The sequence below is a fragment of the Scomber japonicus genome, chromosome 17, assembly GCF_027409825.1.
Source record: "Scomber japonicus isolate fScoJap1 chromosome 17, fScoJap1.pri, whole genome shotgun sequence".
In the NCBI taxonomy this organism is placed as follows: Eukaryota; Metazoa; Chordata; class Actinopteri; order Scombriformes; family Scombridae; genus Scomber; species Scomber japonicus.
The window spans coordinates 3,043,274-3,063,515 of NC_070594.1; the positions used below are offsets into that span (position 1 = coordinate 3,043,274).

Here is a 20,242-nt window from a genome sequence, read left to right on the forward strand (position 1 = left end):
TTTGTTTGTTTATTTCTCCTGAGAAGAGTTGTGATGTCTTTGTTGTATCACTTCATTGATTCTTTAATATTGACTCTTTTTATTAGTGTCACATTTGCAGATCAACAGTTGGATTCTGGTTTGAGAGACTGTAAGAACATTTAAATTTAGCACAGTTCTTCAAATCAAGTGACACATTCACAGATCTCAGCATCCATCCATCATCTCTACCAGAGGTCACTACTAGGCGGTCTGCAGTCCACATCTGGACCCAGACACTGTCCTATCCAGACCCCAATCTTAAAGTAAAAGTGGAGCGGCCCTCGGAAACTCACAGACCACTGTGCATATAGCGAATCTTCTTACGTGATGCTAATCAGACAGTCAAATCTGTGCATTCAGACACACGGAAAGACTTGACTGTCGGTGTCTCAAGTCTCTTCCCAGGGACTAGAGACACCATTCAGGAAAGGAGCACATCCACCTACCGCTCTGGCGGTGAATTGCACCGTGACAAAACGGACGTGATGGAGAGACGCAGAACTTCGAAAAGGTGCACGACAACGTCGGGGCACTGGCGTAGTTATGGCGTGGAGGTTACGTAAAAGCATAAATCAGCCTTTAGTATCTGCAGCAGTGTTACTTTTAGTGATGTATATGGTCATATTCACCACAGGCCAGCAGGGGGAGCGCCAGTTCCAGTGAGGTGACGTAACTCTTTTTTTCTCAGTAGTTGCCATGGTGAATCAAGGTATCGAGGCTCCATTGATTATGGCTTTTTATAGCGGTCGTGCATATAGGCATATATACGTATACGCCGCATTGACTGTGGAGAGGCGTGCCGAAAGCGCCGCCATCTTGGTACAGGGCTAGCAGAGGCAGTAGTGCAGGTATATCTATGGAGGTAAGAGCTACTCCACAGTTTCAAAGTAGAATTATTCACTGAAATCTCGACCGATTTCCAAACAGTTTGATTTGTTAAAAACGTCACACTATTTATGTCTTTGTCTGACGTTTGTAACAACAACCCGCATGAATATATGTTGACAACTGAACAATTTTATTTATTTATCTATTTATTTATTTTTATTACAATTGAGCGATGTATAGTGCAAACACGTCATTCCTCTATAGACGTAATGCGCTGCAGGAGTGAGTGGCCCTGTACCAAGATGGCCGCTGTGAAGGCACGTCGCTCCAATCGGCAGCAGCAGTCAATGCGGCGTCTGTATATATGTCTATGGTCGTGCACATACTCAGAGTTGATTGAACTAATTGGATACTGAGTTTTCCATCTCAGAGTAATTCAACTCAGACTTCAGGGTTAGACTCAGAGTTTGGTGATCCTCCTTTCTGGAATACCCCCCTGCTCTGCCTCACAATTATAACAGCAGCTAAAAAACAAACAAATAGAGAGGGTAGAGGGAAAAGCAAAACAGGAATGTAATGTGGCCTCATCATAAAGAGGAGCGGACACAGAAGTATTTTTTAGTGGGTTCTTTTATTGTCTGACTGTACTCCGATGAAGACAGCATTCATTTTATGATTTTGAGGGTTGTAATAATCACAGTAAAATAGAAAATTATGATACTGTTTTCCTCTCAGCTAACTTCAACCTTCAGTATACACAGATAACAGTAGTGGCTGCTTTACCTATATAAAAAATGAATATAAACCAAAATAAATACACGTATCCAGCCACATAACTTATACAAGTATTGTGCAATAAATGGCATGAATTAACTGAAAAATATAAACTCATGAGCAAAATAAGTTTTTACAGATGATTTTACATTAACCAGACACCGCTCTCTATCTCCCCTCTGCGATTGGCATCAGCACAAAAAAATCACAGTTCATTAGAATAAACAATACCTGATGGCTTAATTGTCATGATCAGGTTTTTTATCACCTATTTATTGTCACTTATTTATTGACCCGCTGTTCAACTGCGCCTTCATAGGCCAATAGCCTGTTAGCTCGGTTACATTCTCATCGATTGACTCCACTTATTGTTCTAGATGGCAGCTGTCACTCAAACTAAGTACAGGTTGTGTTCAGTGATGACCAGTTATGTGTTTTTTCTTGGTCTCCAACAACATCACTGAGACCTGAGGTTGTCTTACTGTCAAAGGCCTCATAGCAGGAGATCATGTTTGAGCAGACTGTGTCCTGGGAAGATCAGAGATGCATCTGTGCTCTCTAAGCTAGTTAGCCAAGCTAACAATGTCAGTTTGTTGTAGCTGTGTGGATCAGTTTCTTACTGCAGGTTTATGTAGAAACACCTGATGTGTCGTAGCTGTCGTCCAACAAAACACACAATCTTCAGGATCAACACTGTAGTTACACTTGTTTTATCTCTTCTCTGTTTCCATCAGGATCCATCAGCAGAGACCAGATTCTCCTGAACCCAGCTGTGTGTCCATGAAGAGTGACCGGTCTAATGATCGACGTATTAACTTCAAACATGGACATCAGTCAACTGATCAGAGGTCAGACTGTAAAATGTTTGTCTGTTATTATCGAACTCTCATAAGAGGAAACTGTTTTTACATACAATGGACTCGTAAATATAAGCAAACACACTACTACAACACTTAACAGTATAACAGTTAAGTGTTGTATGAGGTAGAAAGTCTTTACAGAGACAAATGATCAGAGGTCAGACAGAACAGTCGAATGTTTTACCTGGATCCACTGTGATAGAACACAACACCTTTAACAGTGAGTGTCATTATTTATTCTGAGACTTCATCTTTTCTTCACAGAGTTCATCAGCAGAGTTCAGAGGTTCTCAGTGGTCAGTCTGTCCAGCAGCATCAAACACAGCTGGACTCCATATTTATGGTGTGTAAATGTAAAGCACAGCTACTACTGCTAACTACAACAGCCACAGACTAAATACTAAACTACCATTCTGGTCCTAACAGTCTCCATGCTGCACTCTGTAGACCAGCAGCTTTTCAGTCTGTCACTGATCATCTGATGTTGACTTCTACCAGTTACATTTGCATTTGATTGTGTTCCAGCTGCTGGAGGAGAACATCAGCAGGTTTGTGAAGAACGAGCTGAAGAAGATGCAGAAGGCTCTGAGTCCAGATGACCCAGAATGCTTAGAGAGTCAGAGTGAGGATGAGGAGGTGTTGGACGGTGAGGAGGAAGAGCAGAGGAGGAGCAGCAGAGAGGCATTTCTGGAGATCACACTGCACTTCCTGAGGAGAATGAAGCAGGAGGAGCTGGCTGAGCTTCTGCAGAGCAGTAAGAGGATTTTAACCGATTTAACATGATGGAGAGGAAATGGAGGAAACATGGGAGAGGTTTATATTTCAAACTCTGCCGTTAATATGATGCACACATCTGCATCAGATCTATGAATTCTTCAGAGCTGAAAACAGTCAGAAACTGACAACAGTCAGTGGTCAGTTTGTCCACAACTGATGAGCTGAATAGATTTCATAGTGAAGGAAAATATAAACATCTGCAGTTTAATGTTTACATTCTACCAATTTACTGTAGAATCATCTGATTGATTTCATTTGTTGTTTGTTCATTCAGGAACTCGTGCTGCAAAGTGTCGATATAAACTCAAGTCTAACCTGCAGAAGAAGTTCCAGTGTCTGTTTGAGGGGGTCGCTAAAGCAGGAAACCCAACCCTTCTGAATCAGATTTACACACCGCTCTACATCACAGAGGGAGGGACTGCAGAGGTCAATGATGAACATGAGGTCAGACAGATTGAAACAGCATCCAGGAAACCAGTCAGACCAGAAACAACAATCAGACATGAAGACATCTTTAAAGCCTCACCTGGAAGAGATGAACCAATCAGAACAGTGATGACAAAGGGAGTGGCTGGCATTGGGAAAACAGTCTTAACACAGAAGTTCACTCTGGACTGGGCTGAAGACAAAGCCAACCAGGACATACACTTCACATTTCCATTCACTTTCAGAGAGCTGAATGGGCTGAAAAAGAAAAAGTACAGCTTGGTGGAACTTGTTCATCACTTCTTTACTGAAACCAAAGAAGCAGGAATCTGCAGGTTTGAAGAGTTCCAGGTTGTGTTCATCTTTGACGGTCTGGATGAGTGTCGACTTCCTCTGGACTTCCACAACACTGAGATCCTGACTGATGTTACAGAGTCCACCTCAGTGGATGTGCTGCTGACAAACCTCATCAGGGGGAAACTGCTTCCCTCTGCTCGCCTCTGGATAACCACACGACCTGCAGCAGCCAATCAGATCCCTCCTGAGTGTGTCTGCATGGTAACAGAGGTCAGAGGGTTCACTGACCCACAGAAGGAGGAGTACTTCAGGAAGAGATTCAGAGATGAGGAGCAGGCCAGCACCATCACCTCCTACATCAAGACATCACGAAGCCTCCACATCATGTGCCACATCCCAGTCTTCTGCTGGATCACTGCTACAGTTCTGGAGGATGTGTTGAAAAGCAGAGAGGGAGGAGAGCTGCCCAAGACCCTGACTGAGATGTACATCCACTTCCTGGTAGTTCAGGCCAAACTGAAGAACGTCAAGTATGATGGAGGAGCTCAGACAGATCCACACTGGAGTCCAGAGAGCAGGAAGATGATTGAGTCTCTGGGAAAACTGGCTTTTGAGCAGCTGCAGAAAGGCAACCTGATCTTCTATGAATCAGACCTGACAGAGTGTGGCATCGATATCAGAGCAGCCTCAGTGTACTCAGGAGTGTTCACAGAGATCTTTAAAGAGGAGAGAGGGCTGTACCAGGACAAGGTGTTCTGCTTCGTCCATCTGAGCGTTCAGGAGTTTCTGGCTGCTCTTCATGTCCATCTGACATTCATCAAGTCTGGAGTCAATCTGCTGGAAGAACAAACAACATCCAGGTGGTCCAAAGTCTTCAAAGAAAAACCTGAACCAACCCGTTTCTACCAGAGTGCTGTGGACGAGGCCTTAAAGAGTCCAAATGGACACCTGGACTTGTTCCTCCGCTTCCTCCTGGGTCTTTCCCTGCAGACCAATCAGACTCTCCTACGAGGCCTGCTGACACAGACAGGAAGTAGCTCACAGACCAATCAGAAAACAGTCAAATATATCAAGAAGAAGATCAGTGAGAATGTGTCTGCAGAGAGAAGCATCAATCTGTTCCACTGTCTAAATGAACTGAATGACCGTTCTCTAGTGGAGGAGATCCAACAGTACCTGAGATCAGGAAGACTCTCCACAGATAAACTGTCTCCTGCTCAGTGGTCCGCTCTGGTCTTCATCTTACTGTCATCAGAAGAAGATCTGGATGTGTTTGACCTGAAGAAATACTCTGCTTCAGAGGAGGTTCTTCTGAGGCTGCTGCCAGTGGTCAAAGCTTCACATAAAGCACTGTAAGTGGATGAAACACTGAACATATGAACTATTTCAAATATGTTTAATTTTAAATATGATAAATAAAACATTTTGTTTTCTTTACTAATCTTTCTTCAGGCTGAGTGGCTGTAAACTCTCAGAGAGAAGCTATGCAGCTCTGTCCTCAGTTCTCAGCTCCCAGTCCTCTAGTCTGAGAGATCTGGACCTGAGTAACAACAACCTGCAGGATTCAGGAGTGAAGCAGCTTTCTGCTGGACTGGAGAGTCAACACTGTGCACTGGAAAGTCTCAGGTCAGGATACATCAACTGTAATTATCTTGTCTTGAATAATGACAGTAAAGCTGACTCTGACATTAAATACAGTTTACAGTTGCTGTTTTACATTCAGACAAATGTCAGTTATTCTGCACATCTGTAGGATTCTTGGATATGATTAAAACACTGTGTTATAAACATTTGTGTTTCCAGTCTGTCAGGATGTCTGATCACAGAGGAAGGCTGTGCTTCTCTGGCCTCAGCTCTGAGCTCCAACCCCTCCCATCTGAGAGAGCTGGACCTGAGCTACAATCATCCAGGACTCTCAGGAGAGAAGCTTTTGTCTGCTGGACTGAAGGATCCACACTGGAGACTGGACACTCTCAGGTATGAACAGACAGGTGGATAATCTCAGGCGTGGATGTAACAGTTTTTAAAGATCATGTGATGTGAGTGAAACCTCTTGAAAAAGCTATTATGTCGACTTAAAGTTATTGTTTAGTTAAACTTTCATGATCTCCTGGTGTCCCTGACCTCATGAGAGGAGAGTCCATCTGTTTATTATTGATGTATTTACTGTTTTTTGTAAAGAAGTTCACTTTAAATCGCAAATGTTATTAAGAACTTTTTAACCCTTTGTTTCTTCTTATTTCATCTATTATTACTACTAGAACAATGCGCCCGTTGGGTGCTGCAGCATGTTTACTTGGCAAAAGACACACGCTCATAGGTTAAAACAGTGAGGAGATTGTATATTTGTATATGAAGGTCACAATAAGTAACCCCCCCCACCACCACCACCACCACTGATGAGGCAAAGAGATAAAGTGAAGGATGAACTCTGCGGTCTCATTCTGTGGCAATTGAAAAGACAAAACAGCGGTGAACTCAGTCAGCTGGTGAAACTTTCAATAAACATTAATGTAATGTTAGCATTGCTAAACTGAACTGAAAATTATTCTTTTGAAATCAGCAAAACTACCCAATACTATTTATTTGTATCTCTTTATTCATTTTTTAATATACCACTGATTTATGATATTTGCATTGGCTCTGGGATTCCTGGGAAACAGAGGATCTGGGTTAGGAGTGTGAGTGTGTGTGTGTGTGTTTTTTTCTTCTTCTTCTTCTCATTATTCATAATAATAATAATACGAAGAAAAAAACATATTATTCATAATAATAATAATAATTTATTTATAATAAACACTGCATTTATTGCTTTATTGGATTCAATTGGCTTCTCTCAAAATGTGAACGAACCCACTCACTGTTATAACCACACCCTTGACCTTGTTTTGACATATGGTATTGAGGTTGAACATTTAATAGTTTTCCCTCATAATCCTTCTTTATCAGACCATTATTTAATAACGTTTGAATTCTTATTACTGGACTATAAGCCGTTAGACAAACATGTTCTTACTAAATGTCTGTCTGATGGTGTTGTCACTAAATTTAGAAATAATTCCATCAGTACTGAACTCAATGCCATGTCTCAATACAACAGAGATGACTTATTCTGACTTTAGTCCCCCCCAGATTGACTGTGTTGTTGATAATGCTGCAGACTCACTGAGAAAAACTCTGAACTCCATCGCCCCTCTAAAAAAGAAGGTAATTAAACAACAGAGAACAGCTCCATGGTACAATTCCCAAACCAGACAATTAAAGCAAACTTCACGAAAATTAGAAAGAATATGGCGTTCTACTAAATTAGAAGAATCTCACTTAGCCTGGCAAAACAGTCTTAAAGCATATAAGAAGGCCCTCCGTAACGCCAGAGTCGCCTACTACTCATCACTGATAGAGGAGAATAAAACAGTCCAAGGTTTCTTTTCAGTACTTTGGCTAAACTGACAAAGAGCCATAATACTACTGATCCATGTATTCCTTTAACTCTCAGTAGTAATGACGTCATGAGTTTCTTTAATGATAAAATTTTAACCATTAGGGACAAAATTAATCACCTCTTGCCCTCAATAAACTCTGATTTATCTTCTAACACAGAATACCTAGACATCGCTGTTAAACCTGATACTTTAGACTGTTTCTCTCTAGTCGACCTTACAGAATTAACTTCAATGATTACTTTATCCAAACCATCAACCTGTCTCTTAGACCCGATTCCAACTAGGCTGCTCAAGGAAGTATTTCCCTCACTTAGCACTTCCTTATTAGATATGATTAATCTGTCTTTGGTGACAGGTTACGTACCACAGTCATTTAAGGTAGCTGTAATTAAACCACTTCTTAAAAAGCCTACTCTTGATTCAGAGGTTCTAGTCAACTATAGGCCGATATCAAACCTTCCCTTTCTCTCTAAGATCCTTGAGAAAGCAGTTGCTAATCAGCTGTGTAACTTTCTCCATAGTAACAGTTTATTTGAGAATTTTCAGTCAGGATTTAGAGCTCATCATAGCACAGAAACTGCACTGGTAAAAGCTACAAATGACCTTTTAATCTCATCAGACAATGGACTCCTCTCTATCCTTGTTCTGTTAGATCTTAGTGCTGCCTTTGACACTATTGATCATCAAATCCTGTTGCAGAGACTTGAACATTTAATTGGCATTAAAGAAACAGCATTGAAATGGTTTAAATCATATTTATCTGATAGATTTCAGTTTGTAAATGTTCATGATAAATCCTCCATGCAAACAAAAGTTAGACATGGTGTTCCTCAAGGTTCAGTGCTTGGACCAATACTATTCTCCTTATATATGCTTCTTTTAGTTAATACTATTCTCCTTATATATGCTTCCTTTAGTTAATACTATTCTCCTTATATATGCTTCCTTTAGTTAATACTATTCTCCTTATATATGCTTCCTTTAGTTAATACTATTCTCCTTATATATGCTTCCTTTAGGAAACATTATCCGGAATCACTCAATAAATGTTCATTGTTATGCAGATGATACTCAATTATATCTATCAATAAAACCAAATGAAGCTAACCAATTATCTAAACTACAAACATGCATTAAGGACATAAAGGCCTGGATGACCTGCAACTTCCTGTTACTAAACTCAGAAAAAACTGAAGTTATTGTGCTTGGCCCTAAACACCTTAAAAATTCATTATCAAATGACATAACTACTCTGGATGGCATTACTCCGGCCTCCAGCACCACTGTAAGGAACCTAGGAGTTATATTTGATCAGGATCTGTCCTTTAATTCCCACATAAAACATATTTCAAGGACTGCCTTCTTTCATCTGCGTAACATTGCAAGAATTGAACATATCCTGTCTCAAAATGATGCTGAAAAACTAGTCCATGCATTTGTTACTTCTAGACTGGACTGCTGTAATTCATTATTATCAGGCTGTCCTAACAAGTCTCTAAAGACTCTCCAGCTGGTCCAGAATGCAGCTGCTCGTGTTCTGACAAAAACTAGAAAGAGAGATCATATTACTCCCATCTTGGCTTCACAGCATTGGCTTCCCGTAAAATTCATAATAGAATTCAAAATCCTCCTCCTCACATTTAAAGCTCTTAATGGTCAGACTCCATCATATCTTAAAGAACTGATAGTACCTTATGTACCTACTAGAACACTGCGCTCCCAGCATGCAGGTCTACTTGTGGTTCCTAGTATCTCTAAAAGTAGAACAGGAGGTAGAGCCTTCAGCTATCAGGCTCCTCTCCTGTGGAACCATCTTCCAGATTTGGTCCGGGGGGCAGACACCCTCCCTACATTTAAGAGTAGGCTTAAAACTTTCCTTTTTGATAAAGCTTATAGTTAGGGCTCTTTGAGCTCTTAACTTATGCTGCCATAGGCTTAGATTGCCGGGGGACCCCCATGATGCACTGAGCTCCTCTCTCCTCCTCCCTCTCTCTCTCTATCCATCCATCTATATCCATTAACATTCATGTTCTATTAATGCATCAATAACCTAAACTTCTTCCCCGGAGTTGTCTGTGCTTTCTCGTCTCACAGGTAATCTGGGCCTGTAGACGTCCGGATGACAGACTCGAGTTCTGGACCTTCTAGCTTCATTGTTGATTTTCATTGTGCTTCTCTCCTCTATCCTTCCTTTCTCTCCTCTCAACCTCAACCAGTCGAGGCAGATGTCCGCCCACCTCTGAGTCTGGTTCTGAGGTTTCTTCCTGTTAAAAGGGAGTTTTTTCTCGCCACTGTTGCTCATGTGGGAATGTTGGGTCTCTTTAAAGTTAAAACCTGAAGAGTTCGGTTTAGAACCTGCTCTATGTGTAAAGTGCCTTGAGATTTGTTGTGATTTGGCGCTATACAAATAAAGATTGATTGATTGATTGGTTTATTTCTCCTGTCAATGTCCTTGAAGAAGGAACTAATATAGAACTGGAGTTGGTCCTCAGTGGCTGCTCACTGCTCCTATAGGATGGTTAAATGTAGAGACTGAATGTCTCCAACAACTTAAAAATGCTCCTTTTGATATTGAAGTGATGACTGGCTCTATCCTCAGGACAACATGCAGAGATCAATATTTAATCTAGTGATTTATCATGTGGGAGGACATATTTGTTCATCACATCTTCTTCTTCAGGTCTTTTCCTCTCAGACTTCAGTGAAAGAATCCAGCAGACAGTTGAGACAGATGAGTTTCAGCCTGTTTCTGTGTCACTCTGACAAACTGAGGAACACTGCTTCATGTTGAACAGCAGTTAGGACTCATGTTGGATAGAAAATCATTCTGACTGTGTTTCTTCCTCCAGGGTGGACCATGGTGGAGAGCAGTGGTTAAAACCTGATCTGAAGAAGTGTAAGTGTGGATTGAATTTGATTGATGACAACTAAACAGCACACAGTCAGTTTCTCTTTAAATGCAAAGTTGGTCTTTGTGGTATTTATTCATTAAAACATTACTGACAAAATGTGTCATCATGAAACTTTATAGAAATGAACAACAGATCAGAAGTTAAACAGAGAATAAATCCATCAGGTGTGTCAGATAATAAACTGCTGCTGTGTTGTTTCTTCTTCTCTTCATTAGATTTCTGTGAACTCACACTGGACACAAACACAGTACACAGAAAACTCAAACTGTCTGATAACAACAGGAAGGTGACACGTGTGGAGGAGCGTCAGTCATATCCTGATCATCCAGACAGATTTGACTATTGGGAACAGCTGCTGTGTCGTAATGTTCTGACTGGTCGCTGTTACTGGGAGGTCGAGTGGAGAGGAAGAGTTTATATATCAGTGATTTACAGAGGAATCAGCAGGAAAGAATACAGTGCTGACTGCAGGTTTGGATATAATGGTCAGTCCTGGAGTCTGGATTGCTCTGATCATGATGATGATTTTGGTTACAGTTTCTGGCACAATAAGATAGAAACAAACATCTCCTCCTCCTCCTCTGTCTCTAACAGAGTAGCAGTGTATGTGGACTGTCCTGCTGGCACTCTGTCCTTCTACAGAGTCTCCTCTGACACACTGATCCACCTCCACACCTTCAACACCACATTCACTGAACCTCTGTATGCTGGGTTTGGGTTCAGGTCTTATGATTCCTCAGTGTCTCTGTGTCCTCTGTCAGAGGGAGAGTCTCTTCCTGTGGAGACAAACAGTCACACTGCTGACTGAAGACAGCTGCTGAAATCACTGTTCACTCTGTTCACCAGTGAACAATAGAAACAGGAAGTGACAGCAGCTTCCTGTGTTTAAATGTTGATGGTGGACGAGGTTTCACTCTGGTTTCATTTGGATCACTGACTGTGCTTTAATGTCAGAATATAGTTTCTATTAGAAGTAGTGAAATGATCTCCTCTGGACTGAATTGATGTGTAAAAACTGTGTTGACTCTGATATTCACTTGAGTAAAGTTTTCTTGGAGCAGCATCTAGCAGCTGTTAGTGGCTGTTAGTTATTCCATTTTATCAGGATCTTAAAGTGAAGTTTTTCCTGAAAATGTCCACCAGACATCCCAGTCTGTTTGACATCAGCTCAGTTTGTGTTCAATCATTAACATCAACGTATGTTTCTATGTGATGTATGTATATAATAACATGTATGGGCTGCTTTCCTTTAGGTTTTCTTGCCTCTGCAGGTGATGTAAATATTATCTTGTAAGTCCATGTTTGTTGGCAGCTTTGGCTGTTTTACACTTGAATAAAAATATGAATTTATTATTATTCAGAGTACATCACTTTTTTAAATCATGGTCATTGCTTTTATTTTCTTTATAGATTTTACATGATGTTTTTCATATTTTTTTCACAGTCTTTTATTTAACATTGTCATTGTAGAGCACTAATTTACATTTATTTAAAAAAAAAAGAAAAGAAAATTCTGTTTATTCAAGAAACAGGACTTAGTAAACGTGTACTGAAACACCTGGCTAAAGTTTTTGGACAAACACATACAGTTTTGATTTTGTCTGAGGATGATTAATATAGTATATAGATATTTGTGTTTAGATAACAATCTGTGTTTGCATTACTTTGACTTGTATTCCACTGCCTTAAGGCTAGGAAGCGTACCACTAACATTTATTCCATCATCTGGTGCAATACTACCATGCTTAGTACCACTCTGCTGGTTGAGCTCACAAAAAGCTAAAAGCTTCTATTATAGAACACTGGACCTGCTACAATTCGCTTATCGCACCAACTGTACAGAAGATGCAATATCAACAACAATGCACACAGTACTGACACCTACACCAGAATGCTATCATCAAACAGAGACTAGTGGGAAAACTTTCTTTGCTTGGTCTCAGTACCACCATCCATTGCTGCATTCTGGATTTCCTCACCAAAAGACAGCAGACAGTTCATGTTGATAACAGAACCTCAAAGAGCAGAAACCTTTTAAAGTCAACATGTGAAAACCTGATCATGCTGATGTTTTCTTTCTGAGTCATGATATCTCAGGTTCAACTCTGACTAACAAATAGCAGGTCACAGCTTTGATCCACCTGTGAGCAATTTTAATCTTAGAATCGTAATTCAGTTCAGATTATACTAATGATTCATGAATGCAGCAAGATTACTTTCAATTTACTACTCCTACTAACTCTGATGTCATTTGAAGTATGTAGTGTGTTTCAACTGCGTAGTATGCGATTAGTTCCCGGATGGTTTACTAGATTCGCCAGAAATGCATCAAGAGCTGACTACTCACACTCAAATTACCCAAGATGCAACGTAACTTCTGAAGAAAAGAAAAAAACAAACCCAAAATACAAACGTCACGGATAAAATAAAAGCACCAATTCTATCGTTGTGGTTTTCTTCATAAAAGGCAACGGGTGTTTTATTTTGTGAAAATGACCGGAAGTGCGTTACTCGCTACGGCTAACTTGAGCCGAATTCGCAGGAACAAAACTTTAAACTGGTGTTATTTGGACAAATTAGCGTCACATTGTGGATCTAAAGGGCTGCGTTATCGCCTAAAAGGTTATAAATGTGGATAAAGTGGTTTATTTACAGAGTTAGAGCTAAAATGAAATCAGCTTCAATCTGCTGATTGCAGACTCGGGTAGGAACGAAATGCATTGTGGGTTATTGTGTAATTTACTACGGTGTAAACGGTCTGCTTACTATTTTAGAATCATAATTCAGTTCAGATTATAGAAATGTTTCATTAATGCAGCAAGATTACTTTCAATTAATTAGTTAGACATGGACTCTGAAGTTATAAGGGTGTGACGACTTCCTCAGATCATACACAGAAACAGTAAAAGGCCTCATAGAAGAGTTCAGGCTCTTCAGATGATAAATGATCAAATACCACCATCTAGTGGACAGATAGCAGAACTACATGTGATATATGATTTCTGTGACACTGACTGGTTAGACTGGTTTTCACGTCACTCTGATGTTTGTTTAGACTTGGACTGTGAAGTTATGAGGGTGTGACAGCGTCCTCAGATCAAATGCTCACAGACAGCAGGACTGACGAGTGAGAATGAGCAGCTTCTTCTCTCCCAGTGTTTCCTCTACACATGAAGGTGGAAAGTGTCTGTAAGTTGACCTGAAGTGAGTTCAGCAGGTGAGAATCCTACCAGAGAAATCTGTAAATGTCTGATGAACACCATCACTTTGATCACGTTCTGTTGTATCGCTGTTTGACTGCAGCTCAAATGTTTCTTCATGCTGATTGGCTGTTTAAACATGTATTTGATGCTTGCTGGTATAAATGTTTTGTAACCAGGTTATTTTATATTATTTTAGACGGATTTACATGTGTGATTGTTAGTGATTAACATGTAAAACCAACAACAGTTTGATTTTAATCTCATCATCAGTTAAAAATGCAGGAAGTGTCAGAACTGGTTGAACAGCTTTGATCAACTTGACTAAAGTTCATTTTTTAACTGTGTTCAAACTTCCATCTTACAACACTGAGACTGACTCTGTTTAACTGAAGCACATTTAACACAGTTCATGTCTCTAGATGGACCAGAGCCAGCTGTAAGGGACCTCAGAGGCTGCTTAGGGCCCCTCAACCTTCTGGGGCCCAAACTAACAGAACATGTGAACTATGTTTGAGTTTAACTGTTAAACTTCTGCCACAGTTTAAATATTTAAAGACAAGTGTAAAGTTTTAAAACATGGACCCACTTTTTCTCTCTGCACTAACTACTCAACATCCCCTTTATTGTTTCAGGACATAACAAAGAAGCAATTTGGTATATTAAATCAATTTTGAGGATTTTGAGAAATAACAGAATTGGAGGGAACATGATTATGTTGTTGAGACTACAACTAAAATATGGAGGCAATTTTACAAATGACTGATGATTTATTGTTTATCTTGCTGTAACACAATTTACAATTATGAATTTGGTAATTCATTAATTAAAGTTATTTTGGACATACAAATATAATTTGGGAATGTAATAATGACATTTGTTGAAATAATGAGTAATTGTTTTACTGCCTCATCAATGTCCATATTGTCTCTGAATATTTGTGACATTAATGACAGTAATAAGAACTACTGTGTTCTGTGTGATGTGCAGCTGGTTGAAATGAATGAGCATGTTGTTGTGTTTGTGTGAAGGTGTTTCTCTGCTATGGATCAGAGTGAGGACAGAGAGGAGGGAGTCCCTCCCTCTAAAAGCTCTCTGTGTGGGGAACATGACAGCCAGACCAAAGCTCAGAGGTGAGATGAGGATCTCTAACTGTCCATCACTGTTCTCATCACACACATCACTCCACCATCATTATTCACACTCAAAGCTCTGTGTGTGTTGTGTAGAAGGACAAAGAAGCAGCACAGAACAGACTCTGCTGGACCTGAACCTGAACCTGAACCCAGCTGTGTGTCCATGAAGAGTGACCGGTCTATGGATGAGCCTATTTACTTCACGCATGAACATCAGTCTGCTGATCAGAGGTCAGAATATAAAATGTTTTGTCTGTTTTTCTCTTGAGAAGAGGTGTGATGTCTTTATTGTGATCACTTCATTAATTTTTCACTATTGACTCTTTTTTTATTAATTAATGTCACATTTGCAGATCTCAGTACAAATATCAAACCCAGAGTTAAAACCCACAAACAGTTGGATTCTGGTTTGAGAGACTGTAAGAACATTTAAACTTAGCACAGTTCTTCAAATCATGTGACACATTCACAGATCTCATCATCCATCATCTATACCTGGATCACTAATAGGCGGACCGCGGTCCACATTGGCCCTCTGAAACTCACAGACCACTGTGCATAGTGAATCTTCTCATGTGACACTAATCAGCCAATCAGATCCATGCATGCACACAGAGTTATAAAGTTATTAGATGTGAAATTAAGTTTATGGTCTAAGTTTAAGTTCGGTTTAAAAGTAAAAAAGGGATTATTTTTCATTTTTGAGAAGCACACTTAAAAGCTTTCTGTAATGCATTTTATTTTGAAATGCCATCTTTCTTTGATATAAGAAAAGAAAATGAATTTATCTTGTTCTTTTTTATTCTTAATTTAATAGTTTATTATTTATTTGAATCCCACAAGTTCAGTGTAAATACTAATGAATGAATTCTACTGTATTTATTTGACTCTACAGTCTACAGATGCTGGTGGAGATACTGAGAAATAACATGGACATTATGATGTTCTGGACCTTCACTTGAGGAAATTGGACCAGCAGCCTATTGTGACTTAAATCTCAACAAATTTAAAACAAATTCAGTCATATAAAAATAAAATCTAGGCACAAAATCACAAATCTTCGTCTATATTTCAATATGTGATTCATGTGTTCATTTTTATATTTTATTCCATCACATTTTATCAATTGGGACTAAAAACAACCAGAGATTCTGTTTGTGCTCTCATGTTATGAAAATGAAATGTTATGAATGTTATGAAAAAAGTTAAATGGAATACAATTGCATAACGTTGAAAGGAAGAAAATTATGTTTTCTGAAACCTCAAACTATATTTTAATTCATAACTGCTACACTAGATGGCAGCTGTCACTCAAACTAATTGTTGTTATTCCATTTTGTGGCACTGTGATACCAGGTTCAGCGAGAAACCTCTAACTCAAGCCCGTGTTACTCCCATAAGACGCAGAATAAAGTGGCGGTTGAGGTAGTCACACACCGCTGAAACCGTGTTTGCTCCTTACTGCTCCACAGTCATCCATAGCTGTGCAGAAACATAGCTACCGGCCCAGGTATTCCTAGGCTTGAGGCCGGTAACATTAACAATGTCAGTTTGTCGTGGCTGTGTGGATCAGTTTCTTACTGCAGGTTTATGTAGAAACAGCTGATGTGTCGTAGCTGTTGTCCAACAAAACACACAATCTTCAGGATCAACACTGTAGTTACACTTGTTTTATCTCTTCTCTGTTTCCATCAGGATCCATCAGCAGAGACCAGATCCTCCTGAACCCAGCTGTGTGTCCATGAAGAGTGACTGGTCTAAGGGTCGACTTATTGAGTTCAAAAATGGACATCAGTCAGCTGGTCAGAGGTCAGACTGTAAAATGTTTGTCTGTTTATCCAACTCTCATAAGAAGTGTGTGACTAAAACAGTTTTTACACACATGTTCTCATAAACACAAACACACACACTCCTCCCACAAACACTTTTCTAAAAGACACAACTTTATGTGTATAACAGTTTTTAAACAGAGGTACAAAGTCTTTACAGAGACAAATGATCAGAGGTCAGACAGAACAGCCTGTGAGTGTTTTACCTGGATCCACTGTGATAGAACACAACACCTTTAACACTGAGTGTCATTATTTATTCTGAGACTTCATCTTTTCTTCACAGAGTTCATCAGCAGAGCTCAGAGGTTCTCAGTGGTCAGTCTGTCCAGCAGCATCAAACACAGTTGGACTCCATATTTATGGTGTGTAAATGTAAAGCACAGCTACTACTGCTAACTACAACAGCCACAGACTAAATACTAAACTACCATTCTGGTCCTAACAGTCTCCATGCTGCACTCTGTAGACCAGCAGCTTTTCAGTCTGTCACTGATCATCTGATGTTGACTTCTACCAGTTACATTTACATTTGATTCTGTTCCAGCTGCTGGAGGAGAACATCAGCAAGTTTGTGAAGAACGAGCTGAAGAAGATGCAGAAGGCTCTGAGTCCAGATGACCCAGAATGCTTAGAGAGTCAGAGTGAGGATGAGGAGGTGTTGGACGGTGAGGAGGAAGAGCAGAGGAGGAGCAGCAGAGAGGCATTTCTGAAGATCGCACTGCACTTCCTGAGGAGAATGAAGCAGGAGGAGCTGGCTGAGCGTCTGCAGAGCAGTAAGAGGATTTTAACATATTTAACATGATGGAGAGGAAATAGAGGCAACATGGGAGAGGTTTATATTTCAAACTCTGCTGTTAATATGATGCACACATCTGATCTATGAATTCTTCTGAGCTGAAACCTGTCAGAAACTGTTTGTCATCAACTGATGAGCTGAATAGATTTCATAGTGGTTTACATTCTACCAATTTACTGTAGAATCATGTGATTGATTTCATTTGTTGTTTGTTCATTCAGGAACTCGTGCTGCAAAGTGTCGATATAAACTCAAGTCTAACCTGCAGAAGAAGTTCCAGTGTCTGTTTGAGGGGATCACTAAAGCAGGAAACCCAACCCTTCTGAATCAGATCTACACACCGCTCTACATCACAGAGGGAGGGACTGCAGAGGTCAATGATGAACATGAGGTCAGACAGATTGAAACAGCATCCAGGAAACCAGACAGACCAGAAACAACAATCAGACATGAAGATATCTTTAAAGCCTCACCTGGAAGAGATGAACCAATCAGAACAGTGATGACAAAGGGAGTTGCTGGCATTGGGAAAACAGTCTTAACACAGAAGTTCACTCTGGACTGGGCTGAAGAAAAAGCCAACCAGGACATACACTTCACATTTCCATTCACTTTCAGAGAGCTGAATGTGCTGAAAGAGAAAACGTACAGCTTGGTGGAACTTGTTCATCACTTCTTTACTGAAACCAAAGAAGCAGGAATCTGCAGGTTTGAAGAGTTCCAGGTTGTGTTCATCTTTGACGGTCTGGATGAGTGTCGACTTCCTCTGGACTTCCACAACACTGAGATCCTGACTGATGTTACAGAGTCCACCTCAGTGGATGTGCTGCTGACAAACCTCATCAGGGGGAAACTGCTTCCCTCTGCTCGCCTCTGGATAACCACACGACCTGCAGCAGCCAATCAGATCCCTCCTGAGTGTATTGGCATGGTGACAGAGGTCAGAGGGTTTGCTGACCCACAGAAGGAGGAGTACTTCAGGAAGAGATTCAGAGATGAGGAGCAGACCAGAACCATCATCTCCCACATCAAGACATCACGAAGCCTCCGCATCATGTGCCACATCCCAGTCTTCTGCTGGATCACTGCTACAGTTCTGGAGGATGTGTTGAAAAGCAGAGAGGGAGGAGAGCTGCCCAAGACCCTAACTGAGATGTACATCCACTTCCTGGTGGTTCAGGCCAAAGTGAAGAAGGTCAAGTATGATGGAGGAGCTGAGACAGATCCACACTGGAGTCCAGAGAACAGGAAGATGATTGAGTCTCTGGGAAAACTGGCTTTTGAGCAGCTGAAGAAAGGCAACCTGATCTTCTATGAATCAGACCTGACAGAGTGTGGCATCGATATCAGAGCAGCCTCAGTGTACTCAGGAGTGTTCACAGAGATCTTTAAAGAGGAGAGAGGGCTGTACCAGGACAAGGTGTTCTGCTTCGTCCACCTGAGTGTTCAGGAGTTTCTGGCTGCTCTTCATGTCCATCTGACATTCATCAAGTCTGGAGTCAATCTGCTGGTAGAAGAACAAATAACATCCCTGACACGTTTCTACCAGAGTGCTGTGGACGAGGCCTTAAAGAGTACAAATGGACACCTGGACTTGTTCCTCCGCTTCCTCCTGGGTCTTTCACTGCAGACCAATCAGACTCTCCTACGAGGTCTGCTGGCACAGACAGGAAGTAGCTCACAGACCAATCAGGAAACAGTCAAGTACATCAAGAAGAAGTTCAGTGAGAATCTGTCGGCAGAGAGAAGCATCAATCTGTTCCACTGTCTGAATGAACTGAATGATCATTCTCTAGTGGAGCAGATCCAACAGTTCCTGAGATCAGGAAGTCTCTCCACAGATAAACTGTCTCCTGCTCAGTGGTCAGCTCTGGTCTTCATCTTACTGTCATCAGAAAAAGATCTGGATGTGTTTGACCTGAAGAAATACTCTGCTTCAGAGGAGGCTCTTCTGAGGCTGCTGCCAGTGGTCAAAGCTTCACATAAAGCTCTGTAAGTGGATGAAACACTGAACATATGAACTATTTCAAATATGTTTAATTTTAAATATGATAAATAAAACATTTTGTTTTCTTTACTAATCTTTCTTCAGGCTGAGTGGCTGTAAACTCTCAGAGAGAAGCTGTACAGCTCTGTCCTCAGTTCTCAGCTCCCAGTCCTCTAGTCTGAGAGATCTGGACCTGAGTAGCAACAACCTGCAGGATTCAGGGGTGAAGCAGCTTTCTGCTGGATTGGAGAGTCGAAACTGTACACTGGAAACTCTCAGGTCAGGATACACCATCTATAATCACCTTGCTTTGAATAATGATGGTGTATTACATTCAGATTAATGTCAATTATTCTGCACATCATCTGTAGGATTCTTGGATATGATTAAAACACTGTGTTATAAACATGTTTGTGTTTCCAGTCTGTCAGGATGTCTGATCACAGAGGAAGGCTGTGCTTCTCTGGCCTCAGCTCTGAGTTCCAACCCCTCCCATCTGAGAGAGCTGGACCTAAGCTACAATCATCCAGGAGACTCAGGAGAGAAGCTGCTGTATGCTGGACTACAGAATCCACACTGGAGACTGGACACTCTCAGGTATGGATCTAACAGATCTAAGATCATTTGATGTGAGTGAAAGTTCTTCTTTCTTGAACTTTCATGATCTTCTGGTGTCTCTGAACTCATTAGAGGAGAGTCCATCTGTTTGATTTATTGTTGATGTGTTTACTGTTTATTATAAAGAAGTTCACTTATGTCACGAACATTATTTAGAACTTTCTAACTATCAACTATTATCATTATACTATTACTATATACTTATACTATATTCAAACCAAATGAATGAACAAATGCATACAATAACGTGAAGTGTTTTGATTCTTAGGTTTGATATGTAAAAAAAACTTTTAAAATAACCCCTTTTGTCTCCTTTTGATATTGAAGTGATGACT

The 20,242-nt window shown here is 40.5% G+C and overlaps 1 protein-coding gene and 1 long non-coding RNA gene across 2 annotated transcripts in view; both read left to right on the forward strand.

The window, feature by feature from the left end:
- Nucleotides 1-16,458: 16,458 nt before the first annotated feature.
- The window catches only part of LOC128377468 (NLR family CARD domain-containing protein 3-like), a 29,591-nt gene continuing 25,807 nt past the window's right edge, over nt 16,459-20,242 (forward strand). Inside the window, exons 1-4 of the mRNA XM_053337420.1 lie at nt 16,459-16,476; nt 16,803-16,868; nt 17,051-17,279; nt 17,524-19,294. Coding sequence (XP_053193395.1) covers nt 16,459-16,476; nt 16,803-16,868; nt 17,051-17,279; nt 17,524-19,294 — 2,084 coding nt within the window. The remainder of the gene's footprint in view (nt 16,477-16,802; nt 16,869-17,050; nt 17,280-17,523; nt 19,295-20,242) is intronic.
- Nucleotides 19,864-20,242, forward strand: part of LOC128377211 (uncharacterized) — a 5,388-nt gene continuing 5,009 nt past the window's right edge. The window contains exon 1 of the long non-coding RNA XR_008323301.1: nt 19,864-19,886. This is a non-coding gene — a long non-coding RNA (uncharacterized LOC128377211). The remainder of the gene's footprint in view (nt 19,887-20,242) is intronic.